Here is a 20,719-nt window from a genome sequence, read left to right on the forward strand (position 1 = left end):
TGATCTTTATGTGACACGTCCTTGTTCTGCCTCCCTAAGAGAATGTTTTTTTTTATATTATTATTTTTTTGCAAAAATTCTGTACATTTATGTTTAAAAACAAATATTTGGTGGTTAAATTCAATACGAACTCTTAATTTTTTTGCATTTGACACATGCTTTTGTCCAAGGCAACTTATATTGCATTCAAAACACATATTTTTTCAGTTCATGCATTTCCTGGGAATCAAACCCATGACCTTGGTATTTTTAATCCTATGCTTTACACTTTCTTAATTCACATTCCTAGTCTGTATATGCACATTGATTTAAATTACTTTTTTTTTTTTGCATTTGGCACACGTTTATATCAAAAGCAACTTATGCTGTGTACTAAAATGCTGTGAATGGGACACATCACAACACAATAAGCTGATCACTGCTAAAACTATTCTTGAAATGTTGGTTTAAATCAGACAGAAGACATTGTGTTTACATTTAAACAAATGAGTCTATCCGACACTAGTCTCAGCCTAAGATAGCAATGATTTCTTTATACACATTGCACACAAAAGCAGAAGGCACTTTTGATCTGGCAAGTTTGATCTCATTGGCTGAATTTACACAACTTCCAGGAGTGAAGGCATACAGGTTTTTTATCAGTCCATATGGAAACAGAGTAGTGTTTAAAAAAGTAATACCCTTATGAAAATTAACCATGGTTTTACTATAAATAAAACCAAAAAACCATGGTTATTATAGTTAAACCATGACCACAAATGAACCGTAGTTTTGCTACACTAACAGTAGTTTAGCAATGGTATTTGTAATCAAACTGATTATACAAATGGTAATCAATCCGCCAAAAAAAAAAAAAAACATGGTTACTTAACTTTACATTTAATAAAACCATGGTTAATTGGTTAAAAGTTCAGTTTGAAACTAAATGAATATGAAAATATCTATGGCATAATAATTGAAAATATTTTGACATTAGTCCATTAAAACAAGGACGACACAGACTGCTAAGCTGTAACATGATTAACTTGTCGTATTATGACTCAGAAATTGTATTTAAGCCTGTGTATTTTCATCTCCTGGCCAGAGTCCATATTATTGGTTGAAGTCTTTTAGGAGCAAGATAATCAGGTCTACCTGCCTGTGCTAAATTGTCAGACTGGGCTCTCACAGACAGCTATAGAAGAGCGCTGTTATTTTCTTCTTCTCCTGGTAATTGAGGAACATGCTTTGGCAGGCTTAGTGGAGCAGGGCACCCAAGAAACACAGACAACACACCCCAACTCATCACAAACACACACTCCCATACAACATTCACAAACCCAGAAAGCCCATCTTCCAACACGCTTTTGTGTCAAACTGCAACAGAGCACAGATTCGCACTAAATTTCAGATGTCACAAAAGAGAACGCTCTATTACTGCCTCCTCAACACATGCTCACACACACACACACACACACACACACACATGCGGCCGCAGCCGGCTCTGTCTCACATGTGAAGGTCTCCATTGACAAAGTAGCGTGCTGGCAGTCCCGAAAGCCATGTTCTGCAGGCCAGGTCACGGCACTCTCACACATTCCCATCAATGTTTCATCATGTGCATTTAGTATTTCTGCACGCAGTTTGTTATGTAAAAATAGCTTATGTAAGCGGGCACTTACATAATGAAGCGTTATAAATTATATTTATTGATTTTGGTCGCCTTAACAACAGTGAATTATCTGCTGCAATGCAGATATTAAATTTTTAAGCACTCTTCTGATAAGGACACTGCTGTCAGGCTGAGGAACGGCAAGCACAATGCACAGCTTTGGAATTAGCAACAACAATTTCATCCCTTCTAAACATAGACAGCGATGTTGAGTCATTTACACCGGCATAATGCATCAGCAGCCAGGGAAAATAAAAACAGGCCTCTGAACACGTCGTGAACGCGTTATGTGGGTGGTTTGCAAATAGTTTGCACGGACAGAATGATGAGAGGAGTCAAACGTGATTACAGGTCGATAACGACAATGGCGATGACCTCAACGGACGTACCTTAATCCGTAGAGCACGGTGCCGTCGGGATGCAGGCGTATCATTCGGTTCTTGACTGTCACTCCGTGAACGAAGGATTTCTTATCGTTGAGGAAGTAGGTGTCGGGCACCCACAGCTGGTCAGCCACGCGGTTATCCAAGGTTAGATTCAGAGGGATCTCCGTGTACGACAAGCGCTTGTCTCGCCAAGCCTGCTGGAAATACATGGTCAGGGTGTAGTCCTAAAAAAAAAGAGGAGCATTTGGAGAAGATGAGATCGTGAAGACTACTGGGAAATACAACATTCCTCCTATCTCTCTCTGCATTTGGGTTTTCAGTTCATGATCAATTTGAGATATTTAGAGAAATATGGGCATGTGACTTACACTATGAACATGCAGCCATCACTATGATATTTTTATATGTTTACATCAATATTTAATACTAATATGACTGAGGTTAATATTTAAAACTATACTGTGATTAATATTTAAGTATTTAATATTAATATTTAAAACACTGTAAAAATGTTACTTTAAGGAGCTCTTTGCTCCTGGTCGAATCCTTTAGTTTAGTTTTCTTGCCGTGTCTTAATGTATGTACACTACCATTCAAAAGGCTGAGGTCAGTAAGATTATTTATTTTTATTTTTTTTGGTATGTATTGGAAAGAAATCTCTGCTCGCCAAGAATGCATTTATTTGATCACAAATACAGAAAATCAGTAATACTATAAAATGTTATTATTCTATAAAATAATCATTTTCTAGCTTAATATGCTTTAAAGTTCCTTATTTGCTGTTTAAGAAATATTTCTTAGTATAATCAGTTGAAAACAGTCAATAAAACTAACATAATATTAATTTAAAATATAAATATGAATTAATTTAATTTATTGGTATTAATTCATTGATTTAGATGTTACCGCATGAAGCAAATTATGTTTATTTAATCATTTTCAGTCCCAAGACACACGATCAATGTCTCATCAAGCTGCTAATACTGTACCAAGAATATATATTGTCTGCTTGATTAGTTACTACTAGCGGTTGTTGATCATTACTTTCAGATCATAATCCTGTGTAAACACTGCAGGTGGTGTCAGGCTCGCAGATGCACCTTTTCATTTAACCCAGCTGAGTGCTCACTAAACACCGCCTCGCTCACAAATCACTCTGTGTTTCAAGTCATTACAAGTTCGGATGTGAGCACAAGTGATGAGGTCCGAGTGTGTGAGATGTTTACTCTGTAATTAGCCCATCCATTCCCACCCGTCTGACACATTCAGGCCCATATGTTGACGAGCATTGTCCCACTGACAGTCTAATCAGTCAATCACAGTGAAGCATCAGCTGATGTTTTATGCTCATATTTTGTAAAATGCCTCATTATAATTCTGTACCATCCATTATTATTTTCTCATCCGAACTGTTTTTGAGCATGCACTTTTCTCTTGCCTCCTGGGATGAAATGCCCCTGATTTTATCTGGGGTTTGTTTCGGGAGTGCTGTGGATGTGTTTATCAGCGTGGCCAGAGATTGAGGGGCAGTGGGCTGGCTGAACGCTGGCAAGCGGTTTCTAGCCCCATATTTATCTCTCCGTGCTTCTCCAGCGGTGACCTGTGAGGGAACTCTTAAAACCGGCCAAAAATAACCAGCACACTTGATCAACTTACTCTCAGGCATCAAACCTCGCTCAGATTCAAAAGCCAATGGAAGAACCAGCTGCGACTCACACTGTCTTGCATGTGCCACTTCAGCATGAGCAAACACACGCTAAACACATCTGAACACACATATGCACATCACAGTTGTCCATGACATGATCCTGTACACAAATAGAATTTTTTGCACCACATTTCTTTTAGACTAGACTGATAAGAATCCAAATTACTGATAACCAAGATATGACTATAAAAGCCCTAACGAGCATGCAGATGGTCCATCATCAGCCGTCGACTCTCGTAATATCCTCCCATCTCCAGCATTTGTCATTAATGCGTAGAGGAGGTTAAGGATGGTGCTGAGCATCGACGCTGCAGGTTTCCCTCAGGAGAAGCATCAGAGTCTTAAAGGGACAGTTCACCCAAAAATTAAAATGTGCTGTTAATTTACTCGCTCTCATGCCATCCAAGATGTAGATGACTTTTTCTCTTTAGCAGAAAGCGAAGAAGACTTTTAGCTGAATTCATGGTCATTGGTGGTTCATTAAATGTAAGTCAATGGCTACTGTCATTTTGAAAGTAAAAAAAAAACAAACAGCATATCAAGGAGCACAAAATACCAGTGACTCCTGATGATATACTGAGGTCTTATGAAGCGAAACGATCAGTCTGTGCAAGAAACTGAACATTATTTAAAACATTATTACCTGTAATCCAGAGCCTCAGACAAACGGTCCGGAGTGATGTCCGGTTCATGAGCGAATCATTCTTTTGAACTGGTTCTATTTAGTGAACTGGATGCTCGAGCAGCACAGATCTACAAGTTACTCAATCAAAACTCACTTTCAGACGCCTGAGAGTCACTGCGACTGGAAATGAGCAGAAATAGTGCCGTATCTGATCCTGTGATGAATGAATCATTCAGCGCTCCAGTTCCTCCAGCAGACACTGAACTGAGGAAACTGACCGAAGACCGACGAGCCGCTGATATTCACATGCATGAACCAAACACACCAATGAAGGGTCAAATGAAGGTTTTTATGGTTTCTCATAGTTGTCTCACAATTGTCTGCCTTACTTTCTTGTGTGCAACAGAACTGTTTAGTTACCAACTTCTTCCATAGAAGAAAGTAAGTTATGCAGGTTTGGACTGACATGAGGATGAGTAAATAATGCAAGTGCACTCTTAAAAATAAAGGTGCTTCACGATGCCATAGAAGAACCTTTTTGTCTAAATGGTTCCATAAAGAACATTTAACATCTGAAGAACCTTTCTGATTCACAAAAGCTTCTTTGTGGCGAAAGAAGGTTCTTCAGATTATAAAAAGGTAAGAAAGAGATGCTTCTTTGACTGAATGGTTCTTTGTGGAACCAAAAATGGTTCTTCTATGGCATCGCTTGAAGAACCTTTTGAAGCACCTTTATTTTTAAGAGTGTATTTTAATTTTAGTGTGAACTATCTGTTTAATGAAACCCTATTCATCATGTCTGCTTATTGAAACATTCTGGAAACAAATTCCATACCTTGTGCATTTTTGTTGATAAACCTGATCAAATCAAGAAGAATTTAAAAACCTATAGAAACTGTATTTCACTAAAGGGGTATTTCATTCAAAAAAAATAATAATTTTAGTCACCCTCATGTCTCTATCATTTAAGGTGCATTTCAATTAACCGAGAGTGAACTGCAAAGTGGACTTCACAGGGTATATTCCACCATCCTGTGAGATTCCAGTCCAAAGGGAGTGAACGTGTTCAGACCAAACACATTGAGAATAAGGGTGCATCGATACATCACTTCACAGGAAGTGGAGAAGGAAATTCACCCACTGTGTAAATTAGCATCACTCCAGCACTTAAAGACATTTGACTGAAATAAACCAGGTAAAAATGATTAGAGGCTTCAGCATTTTTATTGAGTTTAATTAATCCCAGGTGTGGTTAGTACGTGGCTGTTTGCAGGCATAAAGTGCAATGGATAAATAAGATCAAATGCACATCTAATATAACTAAATCAAGTTTATTTTATTATTAATCAACACAACACTCAATTTAGCACCGTCTAATTTATTTGCATTAAATTCATAACACATGAATGTGTTATATACAGATATATATTAAATGAAAGTATGGTCGTTTATATTACATTTATGAATTTGCAGAAATAACTCATTTTGTCATCTTCGACAGGGAGCAGGAGAAGAGTGAATACTCCGTAGGGACCCTGTCAATTGGAACGCAACTTTGCTTTCCTTTCGAGGGAAACAGAAAGAGACGTTATAAAGAATATTCATGCTGCTCTCAAGCATAAAATGAAAGCAAATAGGAACCAGCAGCTTTCAAGCAAGAAAAAGAACTAAAAAGCACCATAAAAATGATCTATGTGAAAAAAAATGATAGTTTTGTGTGACGTGAAAAATGAAAAAACTAGTCTTCCACCAGAGACCTCAAAACTCAAATTTATATACAGTATGTTATGTACAGTAACATATTAGAAATAACGTGAGTTACATAATCAGATTACTTTTTTTCAACTAGTAAAGTAATGCATTACTTTTAAATTTACAACGGAATATCCGAGTTACTTTTTCAAATAAGTAACACGTTACTTTGTTTTCCCATTTATTCACTCACACTTCTCCTGTCCCCGTGTCGAGAGAAATCTGAGAAAACAGAGGCACTTCCTTTAGCCTGAGGCTTATTAACTTCACTTTTGGTGCCCTTACAGTTGTCAAAAATATAACTTTTGTGTCTTTTGTTATAAGAAAAAATAATAAGCAAGCCCAGCCCAGCTGACAAAAAGTAACGCAAAAGTAGCGTAATGCATTACTTTCCATAAAAAGCAACACAATTAGTTATTTTTTCATGAGTAATGCAATATTATAATGCACTACTTTATAAAGTAACTTTCCCCAACACTGGTCAATAACGCTAAATGTCATTGCTTCTTGTGCATTGCATGGATACAAGAAGTCAGATTTCATGGATAAATTGATGAATGCTCCTCACACAAAGCTATCATTTTATTTCAGAAGACTTGAAATACAGTACGCAAGACGCGTGGACCACTTTAATCATCGTTTGGAAAAAGAGCAACACGAACATTCTGCTAAATATCTGCGTTTGTGTTGCATGTAAGAAAGATCGTGTTTGGGACAGCATGAGGTTGGGTAAACTAACCACAGAATTTTCATTTTTGGATGAGCTAAGCCTCTGATAAAGAATGAGGATTTGCGCTATGCATGAACAAAATGTTTTGATGATATTTATGCCAAATGATATTCCTCCATTCTGAGCTCTTTAAACACAGCGTTCCAGTGAAGAACTACAGTGAAGCAGGACTACATATATAGCATATGCTGATGTATTACGGTTATTAATCACAAAGAGAAAAATGGAAAACACTGACTGTAGATTAACATCTTTGGGAAAAGAGGTTAAATATACATTTTTTCTGAGCGGAGTGTGGATGCCAGGGTACAGAATGTGGAACACCTGGGCTTGGAACTTTCCTCTTGGCTTCAGTGCCAAATGTGAGCATAATTACTATGGTCACAGATGGTAGCAGATGCCTCTTTGGGCTCTGTTTACTCTTCTTTGACATCAATAGATCTCAAACTGAGACGCAAACACGCGGCTTCTGTGAGCTCACATGCAACCGAGTGGATTTATCACCATTTCTCTGTTGCTAGAATCATGCATGAAAATAGTGCATTGGTGCACTGATATATAATGGGTTGTTGACAAAATAACTGTTTTGTTTTTGTTTTTTTACAGTATTTCATATGATGAAATTGTGCTGTTCTTTTTCAATCAATTACAATGAAACCGGATGTGAAGCTTTTAGGTTTGAAAAAAAATGCAATGCACCATAAAAGTATTCAGCTGCATTGAACACGAGCATTAAATTATTTAGAAAGTATCCTTTCAAGCTCCACAGAAGAAAGTAAGTTACGCTTTGGATCAACATGCAGGCGAGTAAAGGAAGACAGAATAGTCATTTGTGTCTGAACTATCCCTTTAAAGCGTTTTGAGAAGCAGAGATGTTCTGCAAGAGTGAAAAAGCCTCTGTTAGGTTGTGCTGTTTAATCATCGTTAACAGAGCTGAAATTTGCAAGTGCACATTAATTTAATCAAGGACGTCTTTAAATCTGCAGCATAAATGTACTAATTAAGGGCGCACCGGTTATGAATTCTTTATGTGATGTGAAAAATCGGCAACTAAAGAAGTCTGAGACATGAGAAGAAGCTCTTTGTATGCAATGAAAGTCACTGGAACAAGATCTGTAACTCTCGCTGCAACGGACCGACTTCTTTCCACTGGCTTGAGCAAGCCGACGCTTAAAAATACCAAACCAGGACTCAACATTAAGGATGGACTTATGATGCAACACCATGGTCTAGCTGGTTAACACGGACAAGATTCTGTCAAAATTGCAAGAATTATTTGTGATCGTCTTGGAAGCCTAGATTAGAACGGAGAGAAAATTATAAAAACTGGTGTAGGATTTGCTACACTCTAAAATTGCTAGTAAAATTACATAGAAATTGCAAGTAGCTGTGAAATTTAGAAGCAGAAAGACTGAAATAGTATTTTCCTGTTTTAAAAGTACTCCAATATTGTACAATTTTGAAAAATACTTTTTACAGTGATGTAAAAAATAAATACACACATATATACTAAAACACGGATGCAAATTTATCTTCCATTAAGCCATCACTCACTGCTGGATAACTAATTTTTTTCTGTATTTATAGGTAAACTTCCCATAAATGAAAGAAAAACATTTTATGATCACTTTTTCTTACAATAACTTGTGTAACAGGGTGGAATTGTGAGCTTGATCAATGCTTTTAACACTACAATCGATTATTTTGAGTCTAGATAATGTTTTAACACATTTTTTTGCTTTAGAGCATTAACAGTGTAAATGTTAGTTGTTTAATTGTTAAATAACACGTCTTTATCATATCACATGTTCAGGTCTTTAAAAAATATTTGATCATTTTTTCTTTCAATAATGTGTGTAACAGGGTGGAATTGTCATGCTTAATGAATGTTTACTTTGTACGTGTTTTTATGCCTGCATAAAAAAGGTCTAGCTTGTTAACATTGACGATTTTGTCCAAAATTGCAAGAATTATTTGTGATAGTCTTGGAAGCATCAATTAGAAAGGAGTGAAAGTTATAAACAAATTTTAAAAAATTGGTGTAGGATTTACTACACTCGAAAATGTCTAGTAAATTTCACAAAGAAACTTCAAGTAACATTGAATTAAATGTGAAATTTGGAGTAGAAAGGCTGTAAAACGTACTCCTGTAATGTACAACTTAGAAAAATATTTTTTTACAGTGTAGTTGTGCATTATTGCACATTAACTACGTCACTCCCTAAAAAAGTAACTTGTGGTACTTAGTTACTTTTTACGTTACTTTTGCATTACTTTCTCTCATCTGGGCTGGGCTTACTTATTTGTTTTTAATATAAAAAACATATATATTTTTGCTAAATGTAAAAGCCCTTTCACACCAAAAGTGAAATGAATAAGCCTCGGCCATTCTGGACTGCATGAAGAATAGGACGCAGGAGAAGAAAGTTCAACACTCTTCGGCAATAACACAACACGTCTGCACTCACTCCTGTTTTCTCTCATCATGAGGACAGGAGAGCTGTCAAGTCAATACATGAGAAAACAAAGTAACTTGCATTACTTATTTGAAAAAGTAACTCAGATATTTTGTTGTAAATGAAAAAGTAATGCGTTACTTTACTAGTTACTTGAAAAAAGTAATCCGATTACGTAACTCGCGTTACTTGTAATGCGTTACCCCCAACAACACAGTTTAGAACAATGACAACATAAATGCATGTTGTTTAATTGTTAAATAACATGTCTTTATATAATATCACACGTACAAGGCTTTTCGTTTTTTCTTACAATAACTTGAGTAACAGGGTGGAACTGTCAAGCTTAATGAATGCGGTCAACAGTTGAGGTCGACCGACGTATCGGTTTTGCCGATTAATCGGCACCGATAGTTGATTGCTGGAACTATCGGTTATCGACAAAAATCCATGCCGATAGTTTTCCGGGTTGCGTCCATTGCTGGAGCGGCTGAGAAGGGTCTGCTGTCATTACACAGTGTGAGAGCGGCCTCTAGTGGTTGAAATCACTGACAGCACGTGCTATTTGTTTCGAAAATGTGATACTGCACGCTGAACAGAGCGCGAAACTTCAGACGCGGATTTAAATGCAGCCGACAGAAAATCCTGCCGCGCCACAGAGCGCCATTCACATAGTTTTCCTTTAAATTACATTATATTGGTCCCGAATCGTTGTTAATGTACATAATGAATTGTGTATTGTGCATTTTCAGCAAAATGTTTGTCTTTCTGTGGCTCTAATAAAGTCTGTGTGCTTCATTTATAGAGCTATAATATAGGTCGCGCTTTCTCTTTCCATTTGCTCAGTTTTTTAAACACCGAACTTCAAACTCATCCATGCCAAATTGTTCATTCTTGAAGTAAACTTGTGTCCATTTGGTGATTAAATAAACTGTTTTAGACCGCTGCTGAGTGTGTGTGATACCGGTGAGTTCTCCTAGACTCAGCGCTGCGCTTTTATTTTGATTAGATAATCATCAAGTGTTCAAGAATAGAAGCAGTTAAAGTGTGAGAGTATACATACAATATCCATATGTATATCATTTTAATGCTATAGTCTTTGTGTATATATTTAAAGATGTGCATCTTTAAGCATGACTGTTGAAATTAAATGGTAACACTTTAAAATAAGAGTCCATTTGTAGCATTAAGATTAATGAAAGCTGTGTAAGTATTGTTCCTTGTTAGAGTGTGTTAATTTCAACATTTACTATTACTGTTTTTTTTTTACTACTACTACTAGTATGGGTCAGTACAGTTTTTGTTAATAAAGCACTATTTTAGTTTTTGTTCAGTATCAATTTTAAAACTATCGGTTAATTAATCGGTATCGGCCAGTGTGGTCCAACCTAGCTATCGGTATCGGCAAAATCCACTATCGGTCGACCTCTAGTCAACACTTCAATCAGTGCAGAAATTGAGAAAAATGTAATTATTTATTTGCCTTTCATCATGCAATAGAAATGTTCCAAACAACGCTTTCCACAATTTTAAGCAGAGATGTATTTTTGTGTGGGTAAATCAAGTGGTAACAGGGTTGAGTACAAAATCTTTACGATTAAATCGAGCTACTTCTTATTCTAGGCTAGTTTTCATTAAAAAAATAAAAACATGGGATGTGCGCCTCTAATGCTTTAAATAAGTCATGAGGGACCAAAGTGTTTCTGTTCGCCTCTATTTGTGGAAAGTGCCAAATGAGGACGCTGATAACGGGGCACTTAACATCACCGCCGCCGTAGTCTCAGTGTCTCTCCAAATAAGAGAAACACCAGCACAGCTGCTGCAGACTTGAAGACTTCATTAATAGGTTATGACAACGAAACCATGCGAAAGACTGGTTAAGCACAAGCCTCTGAATTTTGTAGGTTGTTAGAGAGATGGACTTAAGATGCAGCGGTCACACCCGGGGTGCTAATAGCATGACTGGCCCGATTAGCCTTCATTCCCAACGGAGCGTTTTTTACAGCTACTTAAACACGTTTGATTTAACAGCCCATCACAGGATGATATATTAACAGATCACACAAGCCAAATCTGTCACATTAACTTCACTTAATCTAAGCTCATAACCGCAAGTGCCGTGATGAGGATGTTGATGACATGTTTGGAGATAAACGTTTGATGTCGAAGACGTGATTAAGTGGCAAAGTTTATTGCAATGTCAGACAGACTCCAAACACCAGGTGTTTCAAATTAATCTACAACTGAGCACCTCTTCACAGAATTAGCTTGGAAATTAGACTTTAATGTTGTTATATGATTAAACTTTCTTACGAAAACATTCCGTGTTTGATTTTTACATATAAGTGATACTAGATACTAGCAAACTAGTCCCTCAGAGGATGACCAGGACCTTGTGCAAAGCATTATCCTGCTTATTACATGCCTACTTGCCAGACAAAACAATAAATGAATTAAATTAATAACTTAAAGACCCCTCTAGTGAAAATCAGGTCGCAAAAAATAACAACGAGAGTGCCACGACGCTTTATTCAAGAATTGTTGAATAAAGTCTTTTTTTTTTCTTTGCACACAAAAAGTATTCTTGTAGCTTCATAGGATTACAGTTGAACCACTGATGTTACATGGACTATTTTAACGATTTCTTTACTATCTTTCTGTGCCTTGAACGTGGTAGTTGCGTTGCTGTCTATGCAGGGTCAGAAAGCTCTCGGATTTCATCATAAATATCTTAATTTGTGTTGTGAAGATGAACGAAGGATTTACGGGTTTGGAATGACAAAAGGGTGAGTAATTAATGACCGAATTTTCATTTTTGGGTGAACTATCTCTTTAATACAATATTGCCACTTGTAGTTGTGTAGCATTTAGTACTTCAGTTAAAGAGACAGTGCACCCAAAAGCGAAAATCTGTCATCATTTACTCACCCTCAAGTTGTTCCAAACCTGTATGAGTTTCTTTCTTCTGTTAATCATGAAATAAGATATTCAAATACTCTAATTCTACACCCTTGCCTCATTTAGTGAATGTGGAACTATGAATATGCAAATTAGTCCCCGCCTCCACTCATTTGCACCAGCTTAGAGTATCTGCTCCACCAAACAGTTGACGGTACCCATTGACGTCCATAAAATGATGGAAGTCAATGGCTACCAGCAACTGTTTGGTTCTCATACAGGAACCTCATACAGGTTTGGAACGACTTGAGGGTGAGTAAATGAATAAAAAAAAATTTAAAAAAATTTTGGGTGCACTGTCCCTTTAACTGAGTGAAAGTGGAGCAGATACTCTAAACTAGTGCGATTGAGTGGAGGCGGGGACAAATTTGCATATTCATGAATCCACATATATAAATGAGGCAAGGGTGTAGAATTATATTCAAGCCATTTTAAAGCATGAATAAATTATTTCCTTGCAAAAAAAATGTTTTTAATTTTAATTATCAAAGATGAGTTTAAAGGAATAAAATGACTGCAGGAGTAATGTAAATAAATATATTGTTTAATAAATTGAATTTTTTAATATAAAAGAATAAAGAGACTAAGAGACACATGAAACTATCACAGCTATGTACGCAATGAGTAGCCATGGATAAGACAATTTATATAGGTGTTTCTTAGTGCTGGGTAGTGACGGATTACATCTAATCTGGATTACATGATCAGATTCAGTACATGTAATTAGATTATATTACATTTTAAAATGCTCATATCAGATTACAGTCACTTTTTTATGGATTACATGATTACATATTATCCACACAACGGTAGAAAATTATTAATAATTTATTGATTGATTTTCTCTATACCAGTTTGGGAAACCATGATGTTTAATGCACTTCATGCTTCATGCAATGGAATATTTTCTCTCTCTCTCTTTGTTTGTTAGTTTTTATATATATATATATCAATATGGCACACAACAATGCCATTCAAATCTAGAGGATAAACGAGTTAGGTCAAAAGTAATTAAAAAGTAGTCAGAATATATTACCTAAAATCAATAATCTAGCAGATTACGTTACTAACTACCATTTTTGTCATGTAATTTGAAATCAGCAACGAACTTGCAAGTAAAGTATCTTTTGTAAGTATTTTTTGACTCCATATTATATTTAACCATTGCTTTTGGCTTTAGAAAAATGACGACATAAATGCCAGTTGCTTCATTGTTGTCTTTATAATATCACGCATGCCTACACATCAAAAAAAAAAAAAAAAAAAGGTTGACTTCATAATTTATCATATTTGGGGATCCTTGGCATCAAAAAAAAACTAAATTAAATTATACATTTTATTAGTCATTATGCAAACATATACATATAGGCCTATATACTGTATATATGACCACAGACACAACACAGTAAAAGATTATGTAAGCAGTTAAATAAATGCAAGCAAGATAAGACCAATCATAATTCAGTAAGCAACTATAACAATCATCACAGCAGTTGCATTCTCTAAATATGTAATCTTTAATCGTAAATGTCTCAGTCAAAGTCTAAAAGCAGTCGTGCTACGTGCACGTTAACGGGTCGTGCTGAATTAATTGCAGAAATTAGCGGAGAAGAAAAAAAGCCTCGCAAGAACTATAATAAGCTTCTCAGTAGAGTGAGATGTGCTGCAGATCTCATCAGTGTATGAAATTATAATACAAGTTGCTGCTGTCTGGGAGAACATCATGTGACTACACCCATGCTCCTCTATTTCTGGCTGTAGCTAAATCATACATGTAAGCACACGGCACGACGTTACGTACGAGAGAATCCATCAAAACACAAATCTGCAGCCTTGCCTTAAACACAATCTATTGAAACAGAGAAGAACCCACATTAAGCCCGCAGTTTTAGAGAAGGGTGGTGTTGTCATAGCAACAAAGAGTAAAAATAACACTAAATAACACACTGTTTATCAGCTCGGAATTCAATAAAACTGGACTAAACAGACACTTACTGACTATAGCCAGAAATGATTAGCAATTACGCACACTAGTACTAATTAAGTCGAGCGATCTAATTGAGTCTAAATTTGTCTTTTCATCCATTTGTTATTTCACAGGCTATCATTGCGCGGCCCTGCCTCTTATTCATGTAAGCAATTAATGCTTGTCAGGATAATGATACATATAAGGGCAATGTTTCCGCCCCGGTAATTATTTAGCCCATGAGCTAACACAAGTCTGCTCCCATCTTTTCCTTTGAAGTGACTATTATGTTTTCAGAGAAAACCGTTTAACGTGTCCTCCGTCCCGGCCGCAAACAAAGGGCATTTCGAGCGTAATTTATGCGAGCAAACCGGAGATGCACTCAGCCAGTGCGAAAAGCATGGGTGACAAACAGATCGATCAGAATATCATATTATCCCATTTATATTATGCTTCCTCCGAACTCGAATGAGTCATCAGAAAGCGCCCGAGCCAGAGAGCACGGCCTGCGTTTGCCTCTTCTCCAAAAATAGCCCGCATTTTAATGTCAAATCTCGCGAAGACTGGCCTAAAGATTTGCATTGCCAAACAACACGGGTGACCTTTGGTCGAGGCTTTTTTGGCCACGTTTAAAGCACAGCGAACGCCCTTGTTTACATGCGTGTGAAATGGCAGACAGGAGGAGATGAAGGGGGCTGCTTCGCTTTAAAACAAAACACTTGAAGCAGTTACGCCTCGCAAAGACACCTGGGGCAGCCGTGCCGCTCCTAATTGAGAGATCGTACATCTGTCTGAGATGCAGGCATCGCACTGGACTAATGAGACCGTAAACTGGTACGAGGCGCCAAAGAGGCGAGCATGAGAGAGAAGCATGATGCATGTTGGCTTTGAATGGAAATATCAGATACTAATGGCTGCAAAGCTCCCAGATCAACCCTGGCAACCCTCAGGATAGTTGAGGATCCTGTCGGCTGCGAGCTCAAGTGAAAATCCAATTTTGCTGGAGCTGCAAAAAAACAAAGATTTTCATATTTTCTCCCCAACTCTTCGGGATTTCAGAGCCCGACCGTGACAAGCAGCAAACCTGACAGATCTATAAAGGTCATTTGTAAGCACATCACTGCACAGTATGAAGCATCCGTCCAGAAGTCTGTCTGCCTTAAAACAGCATTATTTTGAGTGCTGTATATCCATGACTTTCTCAGTCGTTCATGATTAGTACATGGAAAGTCAAAATGATCATTAAGGGTCGAAATACAATTTTTAAGAGTTGTTTTATTTTGTAATTAATTTTCAATGAGGTTTGCGATTTTATAAAAAAAATAATACAATTATTTGTTTTGTCATTCTTTATTAAAATAACGTTGGTGACCAGGTTGAAGGTCAAGATATTGAATACCAATCCAACTCATGTTTTATGTATGATTTTAATCGTTGGATACAGTCGAAAAGGTCAAGACCTGGGAAAGGCCAAAATCACATTTAAAGAGAGAGAAATAGACATTTGGTGTATTTAAAATTAGTTCAATTTAATAGGTTAATTATGGTAAATGTATCAATGAACTATAGTATATTATTTACCAAATATAACCTATTTAATAGTTATCATCTGTTCTGCCTATAATTCTATTACATAAAAAATACTAATAGTAAATAATGGGGAAAAGTTCACCTTACTCATGGAATATCACGTATAAGCACTTAAAAAAAATTGTCCTATAGTGAGCAAATTGTAGCTGAAATATTTTAAAGTTGAGGACAACTACAACAATTTATATGAATGTACAGAAATTCCCATTTTATTTTTGGATTTTATTCATTTCAGTTTCTTTTCCGAACAACTCTATGTCCATGGGATATCCTGACCTTGATGGACACTGGCTGAAGCCCTGCTTCAAGCACCAAATCCAGGATAAACAGGTAAGATTCAAAGTTTAATGAAATGTAATGAAACAACATCGCTTCCATTATAGATCTGACCATTTGCGTGCGTGCACCACCCACAGCGCTATTAATATATGTGTGAACTCGACTGGCAAAAGAGGCATGCTTTTGTTTTTCCACACAGATCGCTGAAGAAAATATAGAGCTCCTGGCACAGGCCACTTCACCTTCATCGAGTTAAAAGGAGCGACTGGGAAATGAGTCGAAAACAAACTCTATCACCCCCGCTGAAATGATAAAGCTGCAATGAGTACGAGCCATAAATCTTTAATTTCACAGCCATACATATTCCCCTGCAATTGCAGCTGCCTCCGACAGAGGATGCGCTTGCGCGAGATAAACTTTTCAGGGGTCCCCATCAACAGTATGTTGCTTTACATCACAGTTTAATGCATACGCATTTTAAAAGGAAGATGCATCTACAAAAACGTCGATAGATACTGTTTATAGACGTGCATCTCCCAAAACCCGTCTCTGTCGACAAAGAAACGCGTGATTCGGTCAGCATCCGCGGCACGTGCCGTCTTTCTCCTTGAGAGGGCAACGCTCACCTTGAACTAGATGTGCGATTAAACCCAAGTCACAGCGTGTATAGGTGCGTCCACGATCGTGCCTGTTTCTATCAAACCGCTGGGCATGAGACATGCGGAGCGCGTGCGGGTGCGCCTGCGAGTGCGCCAGTGCGCGTGTGTTTTGAATTCAAATGTCAGCAGCGAAATGCAGAGCAGATACCGCAGCATGCCAGTGAACTTCTGCAGTTTCACATTTAATCATCATGTGTGAGCCACATCAGCTGGTGCGCATTTTAACAGAAGGACACATAACACCAATGGAAAACATGCCACATACCATGTTTACTTCGGATACCATGTCTATGCTGGCTATGTCTATATTCATCCCTACCGCCACCGGAGCGCCTGATGGAGAGAAAGGCAAAATGATTAAAAGGGAAATTGCATGCATGCATAAACCCACACTTGAACCTCCAGGTATAGATTGTGCCAAATTACACTAAATCTCATTCTTGTGGCACTCTATATATGAAACAGCATGTATTATATGTATATGAAACACCAACACCCCAAATTCACGTGGCATTGCGCATGAAATTGTTGATTTGTTACAGCCACTGGAGGTGAACGCACAAACGCAACTGCATGACTGACAAATGCACAGTTAGACGCGTCCTTCTATCAATAACAGCTTGAGCATCTTCTATGATGGACTCGTATGTGTGCGCGTGCATCAAAGGAGATTTTAAAGCATGCCATTTCATTTGCTTTCATGATGCAACAAAAGTTGCGGTGCAAATTGAATTGATCCCCAAGTTAGCGTCCCTCTCTGGGAAACGATCAAATGGCAAAATTGCAGGAAATAAGCATGCGTTCATTTTTCTCATGCATTGACATGAGATGAATAAACAAGGTTTGCATGAGTAATCGGGCATGTTAGTGCGCGTGACAATCCAAATGCAACAATTATACGAATTTTACTCATGCTAGCCTACCTCCGAAATCTGGCCTCAGCCGAATGTCGTATCCTTTCATGAGTCTGTCCACGGTGTCTTTAACCACCGGCATATTGCTCGGGTCTCTGCTACTGCAATAATATGACGAGATGTTCTTAAATTCCTCTTGCATCCAAAGACACAGCATTTTCTTTTCTGAAACGGCACAAAATGCAACCCTACCTTTGCCCGCACGCCACAGCCACGATCAGCGGACATAAGAAGATGATATGTGGGGTTTTTCCGATACTCTCCATCGCAACAGTTTTGATGCGCTTTCGGATGTGATGATGAAGACAGCACACATCCAACTTACTGAAGCCAGTGCAGCGAAGGCAATGAGCTGCGCATGCGCACACGCCAGCTCCAGATCAAAGAGCAGCTCCTGATGATGCTGGATGAGCTGTTTCCATTGCGGGGGAAAAATTAAAGGGACGACTGAATAAACCAAGTCAAGAAGAAGAAGACATCAGGTGATCCTCATGCAGCATTTTTAGTCCTGTGTGTGAATGTGGAACTTGAGGGGTTCCTGAAGGTGACACGAAGGGGTTTCAGTCATACCGAACTTCAGGTAGCCCATCATAGTCATTAACGTTTGCTTTAGGGTCTCAGAATAAAGAGCCGCTGAGAGTTTCTTCGGAACGTGTTTATTGTGAGAGAAACAGAAAACATAGCCATTCAACATATTACAGTTAAAGGGGTCATATGATGCGATTTCAAGTTTTCCTTTCTCTTTGGAGTGTTACAAGCTGATTGTGCATAGATAAGATCCCTGAAGTTGCAAAGACTAAAGTCTCAAAACCAAAGAGATATTCTTTATCAAAGTTAAGACTCTGCCACGCCCCCCTAAAACGGCTCGTTCTAACACGCCCCCACATATCTACCTCACTATGTGGAAATATTAGCATAATGCCGCCCAAATGTGCACGCAAAGAAAGAAGGCGTGGTTTCAGTAACCGCAGTTAGTGTTGAAGCAGCATGTCAGGAAGACGCTGTGTGTTTCTAGGCGAAAGCAAAAGCACTTTATTTGGCCTTCCAAAAGTAGATGCATTTAGGAATCTTTAAGATCACTTACAACAGAACAGCAATGCATTTTATGGACGACCGTTTCGTGAACCTAGGAGAGGAGGTAATTCTGTTACTATGACAATCTGGCGCTTCTGAATCAACTACTGTTTTGTTATTAGTTTAAGTATTTGCTAATCCACTTGCTTTTTTAGCAACAGGTTAAAGAGTATATCAAGCAAACTAAACATCAACTACCCTGATAGCACACATTCATCACAGAGACGTTTGCATTTACATCTGCAAGACGTATTTAATATGTGAGTGTTTGCTCATCTGCAATACGTCTATTGGACGTTTCCTATCAGATGTCAACTAGACGTTTAGAAGATGTCTTTAAGATGTTTATGATTTAGATTGAATGTAAAACTGACATCTTAAAGACGTCTATCAGATGTTTGTACACAGCAGATGAAGCGATCTTTAACAGACCTCTTGGAGATGTACCTGTGCAATCTGCTGAAAATAACAGCTAAAACCAGCCTACGCTTTAGCTGGTTTAAACTTGAAGTAGCTGGTTTTAGGGAAAGTCAGACAAGGCAAGTACAGCCCCGATGTTTATTGAAGCTGAAAAACTCTTGCAAGAAGGTCTAGTTTGCTTAGCTTATAGGCTGGTTGGCTGGTTTTAGCTGGTTTAAGCTGGAAGTAGCTGGTTTTAGCTGGTCTCCCAGCCTGACCAGCTAAAGAAGTGGCCAAAACCCCTCTAAAACCAGCCTGCTGACCAGCTACGACCAGGCTGGAAGACCAACTAAAACCAGCCAACCAGCTTATAAGCAAACTAGAGCTTCTTGCAAGAGTTTTTCAGCTTCAATAAATATCGGTTGCTTTTTTAGCAACAGGTTAAAGAGTATATCAAGCAAACTAGACATCAACTACCCTGATAGCACACAGTCATCACAGAGACGTCTGCATTTACATCTGCAAGACGTATTTTATAGAGTGTTTGCTCATCTGCAATACGTCTATTGGACGTTTCCTATCAGATGTCAACTAGACGTTTAGAAGATGTCTTTAAGATGTTTATGATTTAGATTGAATGTAAAACTGACATCTTAAAGACGTCTATCAGATGTTTGTACACAGCAGATGAAGCGATCTTTAACAGACCTCTTGGAGATGTACCTGTGCAATCTGCTGAAAATAACAGCTAAAACCAGCCTACGCTTTAGCTGGTTTAAACTTGAAGTAGCTGGTTTTAGGGAAAGTCAGACAAGTACAGCCCTGATGTTTATTGAAGCTGAAAAACTCTTGCAAGAAGGTCTAGTTTGCTTAGCCTATAGGCTGGTTGGCTGGTTTTAGCTGGTTTAAGCTGGAAGTAGCTGGTTTTAGCTGGTCTCCCAGCCTGACCAGCTAAAGAAGTGGCCAAAACCCCTCTAAAACCAGCCTGCTGACCAGCTACGACCAGGCTGGAAGACCAACCAGCCAACCAGCTTATAAGCAAACTAGAGCTTCTTGCAAGAGTTTTTCAGCTTCAATAAACATCGGTCCTGTACTTGCCTTGTCTGACTTTCCCTAAAACCAGCTACTTCAAGTTAAAAACCAGCTAAGACCAGCTTCAGGGCTGCCAACTTTTAAGTTCAACTTGGAGTGAGAATACCCAAAACCTATATTATGTGTATATTATAATAAATATATTATGTGGTGTCTGACAACTGGACATGCCTAGTAGTTAACGTCATGATGGCACTGCATTTCTATCATAAAAGTATGTAAAGGTATGTTTTGACGCTGGGATGCTGGGATTTGCCAGCACATGACTAGCATAAACCAGCAAAGGACCAGCTTAAACCAGCAAAGGACCAGCTTAAACCAGCAAAGGACCAGCTTAAACCAGCAAAGGACCAGCTTAAACCAGCAAAGGACCAGCTTAAACCAGCAAAGGACCAGCTTAAACCAGCAAAGGACCAGCTTAAACCAGCAAAGGACCAGCTTAAACCAGCAAAGGACCAGCTTAAACCAGCAAAGGACCAG

General features: G+C 38.1%; 1 protein-coding gene across 1 annotated transcript in view; it reads right to left on the reverse strand.

The window, feature by feature from the left end:
• Positions 1–18,121, reverse strand: part of LOC107559574 (gamma-aminobutyric acid receptor subunit beta-2-like) — a 43,845-nt gene extending 25,724 nt beyond the window's left edge. The window contains exons 1-4 of the mRNA XM_016243457.1: positions 17,867–18,121; positions 17,684–17,775; positions 17,026–17,093; positions 2,041–2,261 (exon numbers count right to left, since the gene is read on the reverse strand). Of these exons, the coding sequence (XP_016098943.1) occupies positions 2,041–2,261; positions 17,026–17,093; positions 17,684–17,775; positions 17,867–17,940 (455 nt within the window). The 5' untranslated portion in view covers positions 17,941–18,121. The remainder of the gene's footprint in view (positions 1–2,040; positions 2,262–17,025; positions 17,094–17,683; positions 17,776–17,866) is intronic.
• Between the last annotated feature and the right edge of the window lie 2,598 nt (positions 18,122–20,719).

Source organism: Sinocyclocheilus grahami, unplaced genomic scaffold (assembly GCF_001515645.1).
Source record: "Sinocyclocheilus grahami isolate Dianchi unplaced genomic scaffold, SAMN03320097.WGS_v1.1 scaffold692.1, whole genome shotgun sequence".
Lineage (NCBI taxonomy): Eukaryota > Metazoa > Chordata > Actinopteri > Cypriniformes > Cyprinidae > Sinocyclocheilus > Sinocyclocheilus grahami.